At 43.2% G+C, this 12943-nt stretch overlaps 1 protein-coding gene across 1 annotated transcript in view; it reads left to right on the forward strand.

Annotated features, from left to right (window-relative positions):
• The window catches only part of LOC126252560 (prefoldin subunit 6), a 60182-nt gene that overhangs the window by 8456 nt on the left and 38783 nt on the right, over positions 1-12943 (forward strand). The window contains exon 2 of the mRNA XM_049953464.1: positions 4351-4421. Within this exon, the coding sequence (XP_049809421.1) occupies positions 4351-4421 (71 nt within the window). The remainder of the gene's footprint in view (positions 1-4350; positions 4422-12943) is intronic.

Below are 12943 nucleotides of genomic sequence, written 5' to 3' on the forward strand. Positions count from 1 at the left end.
AGTTGTAAATTTCACAGCGTCCTTTGTCATTACCAATATTTGTCTTTACTCAAAGATAGGAACAAAAGCAATTTCTACAAAGTCTTAAAGAGATTAGCAGTAGTACCTGAAAGATGTCGGATTCCTGGTTCCACATGTATTCTACATGTTCATGCTGCCAAGGCACTAGATAATGGGGTGGAGTTCAAAACTGAATTAAAGCAGTTTGTGTTTGGCAGCTCATGCTGCAATAGAGTCTCTTCACAGAAGCACTTAAATTTGATGGTTTAGGTTACTTAATAATTAGAATTAGCTCTGCAATACAATAGTATATTGTCATGTTAAGTCACTTTGTTGTTTTACACTTGAATAAAATGTACATTCTTGATGTGCTTCCATGTCCCAGAGATCACTCTCTGTGGGATCCAAGGAATGCGACTGATGTAATGTGAAATCGCCTTTATGCAGGATTATGGTTCTCACAATCCTATGTCGAGCTTTATGTCATGATCTGGACAAAAATCGTACAACATATGCAGTGAAATAATCCATCGAGCAATAATTAACTAAACTTTGAATTATGAATGAAACAGTTGTAAATGTATCCCAAAACTAGAACAAGTAAAATGGTTGCGAAAAAAACAAAATCCCAGCTACTTACTGTCAGTTTGATTGTAGTTATTCCACTTACTCTTTCAGCATTTTGATTTAATTATAAAGTCCACAGAAAAAGTTTATTTTAGTGTCTGCAGAAGACATGACAAAACTGCTATTTGACATGGTCAGGAGTACTTCAAGCTTACTGTGACTCAGTAACAACCATGGAACAGAATCCCGTGAGTGGGGCTAGCTCACTGTGTAAATTGAACCACAGGAAGCGGACTGCCCGTGCCCATGGAGACACGCTCACAACTGTAATGCAGAACATGATTGGCATGGATGGCTAACATGTGAGCTTACAAAAACTCTCTGTGTGAGTGCTAGGCTAGATCTGTGCAGCAGCACTGGCCCATTCTGCTTACTGCCACTTGCAAGCAAACACTGACATCAGTGGATCAGCCCATATGATGCAATGCATGCCCCCACCATGTTAGGCTCCTACAGTACTTTGCTGTTCATAAATAACTTTCATGTTTGTCTCTTCTGCTTTCAGAAGATTTGAGTTTCAAGCATTGCTTCCAGCGAATTCACTTATTCACAACCGGCCATTGTGGCCGAGTGGCTCTAAGCGCTTCAGTCTGGAACCGCGCGATCGCTACTGTCGCAGGTTCGAATCCTGCCTCGTGCATGGACATGTGTGATGTCCTTATGTTAGTTAGGTTTAAGTAGTTTATGTTCACTTGCTCCTCAGACTGTGGTAATGATGCTAGTCTTAATTGTTTGTGGCTTGAGAGAGACTTTTCTTAGGATATAACTTTTACATGGCTCAACTTTATTTATATAGTAACAATTACTTTTGGTACTGAAGTGTCATCAAGTGCTCAAGCTTGTTGACACCAGACACATGTCTTCATTGCATTATTTGACATGACCTCACAGGTCAGTGACTGCAAAAATTGGATAAAATTATGAAAAATTTCCAAAACAGGCTCTTGCAGTTCTTCTGCTTTGTTGCACTCAGTGTGCTATAGGATATTTAGATGAGAAAACAATTTGGATCACTCTGTACTCATTCTAACAGCTATAGCAACAATAAATATTTTAATTATCCTGCTGGATACTTGGATATATTGAAGTTATTTAGATAGCTGATGTAGGCCTAGTAGCCAATGGAGCTCCTGATGGATATAGAATATGCTGGTGCTCTGAACTCTATCACTGTACTGTTGTTGAAACAAGAATTCATGTTTGTAAGAGGAATATTGGACCGATGTGAGGCACAAGCTACAGTCACTGTAATCATTCATGTTGCTGTAGCATCCACATCGACACCATGTGGTTGAAATAGAATCCTTTGGACTAGACCGTGCTACATGTAGGTCTTAGAACCAAGACTCATAGCTTTATTGTGTGATGAGGGGTGCACCAACAAATTTAGGACTTTCAACGTACTCGTCAGAACATATTTGAAATTAATGCTCTACCTGTGCTGATCCGCTTTCAGTTTTAGATGACAATGAGAAATGTATAAGATGGTTTTTCCCAGGTTTTATGCTATACCAAGTCTTGTTAAAATCTCATTCTCACTATTTTGAGTACACGTTGCTTCATTGTGGTTTCCAATGAAATGACAGTTGGCTACATAAATCTGATACATTATTGTATTACAAAACTGGAGTTTCCAGGATGAAAATAACAAACAAAACGTACAACAAAATGCACGTAGCAGAAGACAGCCTTCAATCATTTAGTGGATTAAGAAGGAAACCATGAGTATAGTTTCTTCTCGGAAAGGCTTACTATTGGTATCGGGGAGAGTATACTTTTTGTAAGGATCCACGATTACAAATGGAGTTAAGAAAGCGCAACTCTTTCAGCATAGATTTGCTAACAGTTACTTGACATCAAAACTTTAGAGAGCTATAGTGGGCAGTATACTAGAAGGTGTAATTTATGAACATAAATCATATTGTCTTTTGTAAATAGAACAGTATTAACAAGATATATTGAAATGTTAATTAGATTAACTAATTGGTTAACCTGCCCAGATAGCTGAGTGCTTCTGGGACACAGGGAGCTGCGCCAGCCCTGGATTGAATTGCATTGTGGGTTAGTGGTGGGAGCCAGTGTGCCAGACAGCATGGATGTGGTTTTTAGGTGGATTCCCACATTCACCTAAGTAAATACTAGGCAGGTTCACCGTATAGTTACACTAGACGCAGGCAGAAGTGATACAGGGGATATTCCCCGGAGGAGTGCTTACAGTAGCTTTAAGATATCTTTGTGAGTGGAGTAATGATAGCCTATATGCAGGTATGGTTGGTTCTGCATGAAATAAAAGTATCATACCAGTCCCGATCCGGAGTTGGCTGGATTAAGATTACCGGACAAGCAGGTGCAGGCAGGTAGTTTAACTCCTTGGGTAACTTTGAGATATAAGGTACTACTATTTTGAACCTTTACTTTTGTTTCTCCATTTAAGTATCTCAAATTATTTTCCCATGGCTTTCTGTAAACCACACAAAAAAAATGCTGAGATGGTTTTTCCTGCCTTAAATTTGTCCATACCAAAAGTGTGCTCCATCTATAATGGAGTACGTTGCAAGCAGCTCTTTGCTTGTATGATGGCGTATATAAACACAACCACTAACCCGTTGTAAAAAGAAACGCGATTCATTCAATTAGGTGGCATGTTTCTAAGATCCACAGTTCCGTCTTGATCCCAAGCCCACTGAAAGTGTGACTGGTGGTATCATGGGGTCAACATGGGAACATGGAGGGGTCATTTGTTGCAGAGCCTTGTGTTCAACAATGTATGAGGAAAGATGTGCTCTGAAACACTGGTGCATACACTAGCAGTGTGCTCTCTCTTCAGATCAGCCACAGATCTCTCTCCCCCCCCCCCTTCCCAGTCTCCCCCCCCCCCTCTCCCGGATGTGCATATGTGACCCATGTCGTAATAAACAGTGACCTACTGTTGCCTCTGATAATGTATAATGTGTTACACTGGTCCACTAGAACCAAGGAGGATGTAGATCTGTCCTGCAATACCATTTGGATGAGGTGTTGATCTTCTTGGGGGTGGCCTGGATGGTGTGACCTGACCCACCTCATCATGTTCTATGGCCTTCCGTGAACCATTCTGCACACACCCATTGCCCTGCCGAAAAACTTCGTCCCACATGAGCAGCAATTTCCTGGATGGATTCATCGCATTATCTCGTGCCAAGGATGTGTCCTCTTTCAGACTCACTGATCCAGTGGTACAGTTTGTGCCTATGTCGAGGCATCCAGCTTGTCTGCACAAGTCACACTGATCCATTAAGTTCAGTTTATAGCAACAATGAGAGCCACAGGCAAATTTTAGTGGCAGGTGGTGTTGCGCCACAATATCAATGTTGACCTCCAAATGCTAATCATTTCTGCAGAACATACTGATGTTCATGTCCTGTAAATATGAACATCCTGTCTTTAGTCGTTCAAGGTGTTCTGTTTTTTTCTGAACATAGATTATGAGCTTACTGTTGAACATAGAAGGAAAAGGTCCAGTGAATCAAATACACAGTGAATAGTAATACTTTTGCAGTGTCATACATTGATAGGAAGTAAAAAATTAAAATATAAGGAGTAAAATTACGAACTGATTCTAAAATTTTTAACAAACTTGTAGATCTGTTTCTCCTGTTAATCACATCTCGTATTTTTATTCTTGTCTGTTATGATGTTTACTTTAATGTATAGCCACTTATCAGATTATTTTTATTTTCACAGATTTTCATAAAGCAGTTAGTCAACGGAGTCAGCTAGAGGGCCAGTTGAATGAAAATACAGCTGTGAAAACAGTAAGAAGCCTATATGTTATAGTGAAGTATTTGTATTGTTACTTGATTTTGTTTTTACTCTTTTTATTTGTATGTTTGTTTATTTTTTTAAAAAGAAAAAGCCTGTTTTAGTAATCGCTAGTTAAGTTAATTCCCTGTTTGCTCGTGGAATTTTTACTGATATTTGCCCTCCTACATTGCTTTGTGTTTGTGATAACAAAAGGGCTCAGCAGAGTTAGTATTCCTGATTCCCCCTTTCCACCCTCCTATTATGGACTAACAAAGAGCACATCAGGACCCATTAATCACAAATTTTGATAAGTTGTAGGTATGTTGTAGAGGGACCTGGCCTGGGTACCTGGCTAGCTGCGTTTTGCACGATGGTCACTAGTTTTTAAGAAAATCAGTGTTTAAGTTTTATGTGTACCTCCTACACCTGTAATATTACTTGTGTTGCAACCAAGCGAGTGTAGCATGGCGGCTAAGATTCAGGGCTCCACGCTGTTTCACTGTAGAGAATATCATTAAATAGTATGTCATGCAAAATTATTCAAAAATTATCCCATCCAATAGTACTCTACTTTTGCCAAATCTGTGTGTTTTCGTGAAAAAGAAATTCAAATGCTCCCAACTTGTTAAGACTAATAGAGAAATTGCTTTTAGGGAATATTCCATAAAAATACATTATTTAATTCTGCATTAATGTATGCACCTGCTTTCAGGGGAATCGTCAAATACATGTGGCTCACATTGAAGTTGATCGAAGAAAAAACAATTTTTTTGATTTTAAACAAAGTGCTTTTCTGTTATTGGTTCTGAAAAATCCATGTGCCTACAAGGCAGCAGCTTTCATTAAACATGCATGGTGCTCTGTGAACTGTTTCTGTTGTTTCTAAGGCAAATACTGTGCCATCCAGAGTTCTGTTCTCACACAGCAACTGATAAAAAGTAAGGTGATTCTGTAACAAAGTGAATACACATTTGAAGCAAATTTACTGTAATGATTGATTTATTAATGAAATTACTATGGCAAAAATGATGATTTTTGAATAATTTTGCATGTCATATACTATTTGATAATATTCTATACGATGAAATTGAAAAAGAAAGAAGAGGGCATGGATTGGATTTGAACTCGTACCACCAGCATGATAACCATGTGCAGTGTGATACACTTGCTAAGTTACTAAAGTTACAGGTATAGATGGTGCGCATTAAACTTCAACTTTATTTTCTTGGAAACTTGGGGCTGCTACCTAGGTTCTCAGGACAGGTCCCTCTGCAGTATACCTAAGACTCATCAAAATCCTTAATTAACAGGTCTGATAGTCTCCTTTTAAGTGGATTAGTTCTCAAGCTGAAGATAGGTGGTGCACCATCTCCAATAGACCTGGTGAATCACAATAATGTTCAGACAAGCTTTTAAGTTAGCTCTTGTTTTGCTTAATTAACTGATCAAAAACAAATATGGATAAAATTTGCTCCTTTTTTTGTGTGTGAATTTCATTTAAAAATGTGTCAAAACATGCTGGCAGCATGTTTGTTCTTTTCTCTAGCTTCATATTAGCATACATTTTAAAGCAGATTATGTGAAGGCTATCATATCAGATCAGACAGATATTTATACTGCAACATGTACTTCATCTGTGTGCTCAGTAAACAAACTTTCAGTTGAAGTTTTAGTTGTGGTTGGTGACCCTGCTGGTATAATGGTATTATAGCCAAAATTCTATATGAAAACCAACTTGTATATCTTGCACATAATGAAGGACATAGCAGATGATGTCATCAGGCACTTCTTTTGAAAAAAATGCCGAGATGGCTGAGGACATAAAGTGATGCCAGCACATCAGTACTATGCACCAGAGACGACTACGCTGAAAGACATGTGACAGACTTTCAAATGTCATACTGATGGCAGTCATGGAAGACCATCTGGATCTAACACTGCTAATGCGATAAATACTCATAAGAGTGATAAGAGGGTTTTAATGTCTGTTAATGTAACCTAGCCACGAGGTAGTATCACCAATTCAAGAGGTGATTTGTCAGTCACTGCCACCAATCTGTATAAGGCAGACCAATGTGGAGGAATGGAGTGGGGAATTTAATTAGTCATTTAACTAGAATTTAACCGTAACATTATGGTTTTATGGGACGTGTTGCAGGCATCCCAAGCAGTCATATATTGCAGGGAATTGGAGTTCTAGATTGATGAAGGTACTCCAACAAGTTTACATAAGAACTATTGCTCCAGTTGATTGTCTGCTGTTGAGAGCACACTTATCCCATCATCAGTGAGATTAATTCTAGGCGTTAGTGCAGCTGCTCAGTTTAACTGTGAAGCTCAAGTCGGATACAAAGTATGAACTTTGCCAAAAAAAAAAAAAAGATATACCAAGGATGATGGAAAATGTCACAAGTGCACAACCCCCAAGCAGAACTCGTGTGTCAGCTACAACTCACTACTAAGGATTTCTGTTTTGTCTCTGTGTGGATTCACAGCCTCTAAACGTTGTACAAATGAAAACAGCTGACAAAGGACCATGTTTACATTTATAAAGACATTCCTGAGGTCATGTGTGCAGCAACAGCCAAACCAGTCCAGTAATGTCAGCTCATTGCTGTTGATGGAGAACTGTGCTACACTAAAATTACTGACTACAAACTGGTGGTGGTTTCTATCCAGCATCAGTAGCCTTTGGCTTGACCAAAGAACAATGTCGCTGTCTATTGACCTGCCGCATCGACTTTGTTTACGTTCAGGCCTAGAATGGAGATGATGCTGACAAGATGGCAGGGTGTGAAACATCATCAATACTGGCAATCATTCCCTTTCCCTTAGCATTTGTATAGTATGTCTCCAACAGAATTAAATGAGGAAGATGATGTGAGGTGATGGTATTCAGCTATCAGAAAGTCATTGCTTATTACATACGGTCTCTGTGAAAAAGAAAGATGATGTAAGGTGGACAAACTCTCAGAACTTAGATATCTACCTGAATGGTGGTGGTGGTGGTGGTGGTGGTGGTGATTGTTTTCTTGAAGACATTTGAAGAACATCTAAGCTGTTTGACAGTGGTGCTAAAGTGTGTCCATTATACAGATTTCCTGGATGCAAAAAATGGATTGCCCAAGAAATAAGCCTTGGGACACCTAGTTAATTGAAATGGAGTCTGGCCTGAACCAGAAAAAGTAAGAGCCACAACAGGTCTTTCCAAATCGTAGGTACTTTAGTGATGGGACAGGCCTCCTTCAGCTGTACTCCTGCTACAGGTACTTCATAAAAAATTTCAGTTCCAAAGTACAGATGCTGCAAGAGCTGCAAAGACACACCAAAAGTTCTTGGAGTGATAGCAAGAAAGATTTTTCTGTATCCCAGAGGACACACTAACATCTTCACAGGTCCTAGTACTTTTTGGTAAGAATCGCGAGATGGAGTTTTGACATTAATGCTAGGAGTCGGTGCAGTTTTAATGTAAATTCAGGAAGACACTGAAAGGGTGATTTGTTATGCCTCCTGAGTATCTTCCACTCTGTAATTGAGAAAATGTGCCTTGCAGTTGTTTGAGTAGTAAGTTTGTTCCAATCCTGTTTATACAACAGACCATTCATTGTTGGAACCCACAGTCATTTTTAATGCTGGCTGATGGGAGAATCCATTAGGATGGGGAGAATCCATTAGGATGGCTTAAATATGTCTGCTTGTGTCTGTATATGTGTGGATGGATATGTGTGTGTGTGTGCGAGTGTATACCCGTCCTTTTTTCCCCCTAAGGTAAGTCTTTCCACTCCTGGGATTGGAATGACTTCTTATCCTCTCCCTTAAAACTCACATCCTTTCGTCTTTCCCTCTCCTTCCCCTCTTTCCTGATGAGGCAACAGTTTGTTGCGAAAGCTTGAATTTTGTGTGTATGTTTGTGTTTGTTTGTGTGTCTGTCGACCTGCCAGCACTTTCATTTGGTAAGTCACATCATCTTTGTTTTTAGATATATTTTTCCTACGTGGAATGTTTCCCTCTATTATAACCATATATATATACTCCTGGAAATTGAAATAAGAACACCGTGAATTCATTGTCCCAGGAAGGGGAAACTTTATTGACACATTCCTGGGGTCAGATACATCACATGATCACACTGACAGAACCACAGGCACATAGACACAGGCAACAGAGCATGCACAATGTCGGCACTAGTACAGTGTATATCCACCTTTCGCAGCAATGCAGGCTGCTATTCTCCCATGGAGACGATCGTAGAGATGCTGGATGTAGTCCTGTGGAACGGCTTGCCATGCCATTTCCACCTGGCGCCTCAGTTGGACTAGCGTTCGTGCCGGACGTGCAGACCGCGTGAGACGACGCTTCATCCAGTCCCAAACATGCTCAATGGGGGACAGATCCGGAGATCTTGCTGGCCAGGGTAGTTGACTTACACCTTCTAGAGCACGTTGGGTGGCACGGGATACATGCGGACGTGCATTGTCCTGTTGGAACAGCAAGTTCCCTTGCCGGTCTAGGAATGGTAGAACGATGGGTTCGATGACGGTTTGGATGTACCGTGCACTATTCAGTGTCCTCTCGACGATCACCAGTGGTGTACGGCCAGTGTAGGAGATCGCTCCCCACACCATGATGCCGGGTGTTGGCCCTGTGTGCCTCGGTCGTATGCAGTCCTGATTGTGGTGCTCACCTGCACGGCACCAAACACGCATACGACCATCATTGGCACCAAGGCAGAAGCGACTCTCATCGCTGAAGACGACACGTCTCCATTCGTCCCTCCATTCACGCCTGTCGCGACACCACTGGAGGCGGGCTGCACGATGTTGGGGCGTGAGCGGAAGACGGCCTAATGGTGTGCGGGACCGTAGCCCAGCTTCATGGAGACGGTTGCGAATGGTCCTCGCCGATACCCCAGGAGCAACAGTGTCCCTAATTTGCTGGGAAGTGGCGGTGCGGTCCCCTACGGCACTGCGTAGGATCCTACGGTCTTGGCGTGCATCCGTGCGTCGCTGCGGTCCGGTCCCAGGTCGACGGGCACGTGCACCTTCCGCCGACCACTGGCGACAACATCGATGTACTGTGGAGACCTCACGCCCCACGTGTTGAGCAATTTGGCGGTACGTCCACCCGGCCTCCCGCATGCCCACTATACGCCCTCGCTCAAAGTCCGTCAACTGCACATACGGTTCACGTCCACGCTGTCGCGGCATGCTACCAGTGTTAAAGACTGCGATGGAGCTCCGTATGCCACGGCAAACTGGCTGACACTGACGGCGGCGGTGCACAAATGCTGCGCAGCTAGCGCCATTCGACGGCCAACACCGCGGTTCCTGGTGTGTCCGCTGTGCCGTGCGTGTGATCATTGCTTGTACAGCCCTCTCGCAGTGTCCGGAGCAAGTATGGTGGGTCTGACACACCGGTGTCAATGTGTTCTTTTTTCCATTTCCAGGAGTGTGTGTGTGTGTGTATATATATATATATATATATATATATATATATATATATAAAAAAAAAGCTCCGTCTTTAGGCCACAAGTGGCCCTTCCGGGACCGTCCGGCCGCCGTGTCATCTTCCGAGGAGGATGCGGATAAGGAGGGGCGTGTGGTCAGCACACCGCACTCCCGACCGTTAGGACGGTATTCTTTGACCGAAGCCGCTACTAATCGGTCGAGTAGCTCCTCAATTGGCATCACGAGGCTGAGTGCACCCCGAAAAATGGCAACAGCACATGGCGGCGGGATGGTGACCCATCCAAGCGCCGGCCACGCCCGACAGCGCTTAACTTCGGTGATCTCACGGGAACCGGTGTAGCCACTGCGGCAAGGCCGTTGCCATATATATATATATATATATATATATATATATATATATATATATATGCAGGCTTCCTTTTGTGGAATCTGTTGGAAGAAAATTATAGTACTGGTAACACTCCAGACTAACAAACATGGTGGGTGAACATAGGGAGCACCAACATTATGGAAGACACATAGAGGCCACCAAGAAGAAAGCTTTCAAAGGAGAATTCAGACTAATAGATGGGACAATGTATAAATGGATTTATGATCCAGTGGGATGGAAATTGTTGCTCTCAATCTCAACTCAGTTAAAGCCAGCAATACTAAAGGATTTTCATGATGCTCGGATATCAGTCATGTTGATTTTTTGAAGACAATTGATAGAATCAGAAGTAAGTATCACAGGCCAAGTCTCTACTTACCTGACATCATGTTAGCCATAGTAAGGGATACCAGAATTGAAGCATGTGCCTCATTTACCCCAGGGTACCTGGTACCAATGCATCCTGCAATTACTTCATTTCTCGAGTTTGGAATTGACCTCTTTGGGTGGTCTCTCAAGTCAGTAGATAGCGACACTCTCTTACATGGTTACCTGGCACCAAAGGTATACTGACTAACTCTGGAAATCATCAGCATTCTTGTAGAAGACATAAATTTGAAGCAAAGAACATCATATGTAATGATGTCAAAGTGTTCATCATTAGTCGTACCAGAAGTAATTTCATGATGCAACATCATCTGCAGGAGAGATTCCTACCACTCCCAGAGAAATGGCCTTATGGAGGTTTTAATAAGACATTCGCAAATACTGTCGATATTTGTTGATGTCAAACAGAGAAGCTGGGATATGGTATGTTAGTTGTCACATTCCCCCCAGGGGGCCCACAGCTCTTTCATGAGTATGTGTGTGGTTTGCACAGGTCCCCAAGCTGTTGCAGCCTTTATTCTTTTCCGGGCTGCTTTACCTTCCTCCTCCTCCTTCTCTGTCCTTATTCCTTTCTCTTTCCCCTTCCTTTCCGTATCTTGGTGTTCTTCATGTCAGCCTGGCTGTCCTCCCGCCTCTGCTTCGTCTTGCGGTTTTGGTTGGTTTGCTTTTCCTTCTCCTTTTTGGTTTTTCTTTCTTTGTTCCCCCTCAGGAGACTGACCTTCATCACTAATTCTGGCTCGGTAGTGTGAGCCAGATGAGGAAGAACTCTGTCCCTAGAATCTTTGGCACGGGTCCCTTTCCCCCCCCCCCCCTCCTCCTCTCAATCTCACTTTTACCCCTTCCCCTCACTCCTCACCATAGCCCTTTTGCCTCACCAGCTCGGTAGCCAGTCTCTGTGGTGGTGCTGTTATGTGCCCATCTGGCTGAACCCCCTGACACCTCAGGGATCACACTGTTGGTACTTGTGCTGTGAACACCTTGTGCAATCCTAGGAGTGGTTGCCCATCTTTTCGGGGGAATCAGAACTCCCGGCAACGACTGTACTGCCAGAGTGCCATTGCTGTGGCTGGGTGGTGCTCACGGGGTGAGACCCTGTTCAGAGTGGATGGTACCAGGGTGGATATTTGGCACATGAAATGTGTTAAACTCTCTGGCTGCTCTTCAGTGGCTGCATCTCTTCCTAGAAATAGTTCTGTCTCAGTTCCTGTTTCTGCCTTCCTGTCCTTACCCTCCTTGGCCACGCCGTGGGAGAAGGGCCAGGCCCGCCAGCTTGAGGTGAAACCCTTTCCATGGTTTCTGGTCCATACCAGGACTGACAGGGAGACTTTTGCCACCTCCAAAGCCCTTTCCTTTGTGGAATATATGGAGGATAAGTTTGGTGAAGTTGAGCCATTAAGCAAGATGAGATCTGGCTCTCTCCTTATGAAGACAATGCCTGCCTGCCTGCCAGCCAGCCAGCTTCCCTCTGTGCCTGCGACCATTTAGTAGATATCCCCATGACTATCGCTCCTCACAAGTCACTAAATATGATACCGGGTGTAATTTTCCATAGGGACCTTCTCCTCCAGTCCGATGATGAACTTAGGGCTAACCTGGAACAGTGTGGCATTTATTCCCGTCCACTGCATCCAGAGGGGCCCTAAGGACCATCGTGTAGATACTGGTGCTTTCATCCTGGCATTTGGGGGGGAGGAATGTACCCTGCCTAAGGAGGTCAAGGTAATAGTCTACAGATGTGAGGTGAAGCCATACATTCCAGCTCCCATGCTTTTGTTGCCTCAAGTTCATCCACATGTCCTCGCGATGCAGTGCCACTCCAATCTGTGGTGACTGTGGCTGCCCCCTCCCTCCCTGCTCCTCTGTGAGCAACAGCTTTTCTGCTATTGATGTCATGATCTCCTCACCTGCCCTTGCGGCTTCCCTACATTGGTAACCCCATGATGATCTTTGTGATAGTGACCTATTCCCGGTGATTGTGTTGTTCCCCTGCCAACGACAGGCCTATCCATTGGGTATTTCATATAGCCACTTGGCCCTTTATATACATATGTTGTGCACTTTGACATCTCTTTCTCGGATTGCATTGCTGCGGTCATGCAAGGTGTCTCTGTCGCTCTTCTTCATGCTCTGCACTGCTATCCCCCTATCCACATGTCCCCATTATCATTGACTGGTACTGTGGTGGACCAACGACTTAGCAATTGCTATCCAGGAACACCAACAGGAATTGCAAAAATTTAAACAACAGCCTTCAGAGATCATACTTTTCACTGTTAAGCATCTCTGTGCTAAGGCTCGCTACCTTATT

This window comes from Schistocerca nitens, chromosome 1 (assembly GCF_023898315.1).
Source record: "Schistocerca nitens isolate TAMUIC-IGC-003100 chromosome 1, iqSchNite1.1, whole genome shotgun sequence".
NCBI classification, from domain to species: Eukaryota; Metazoa; Arthropoda; class Insecta; order Orthoptera; family Acrididae; genus Schistocerca; species Schistocerca nitens.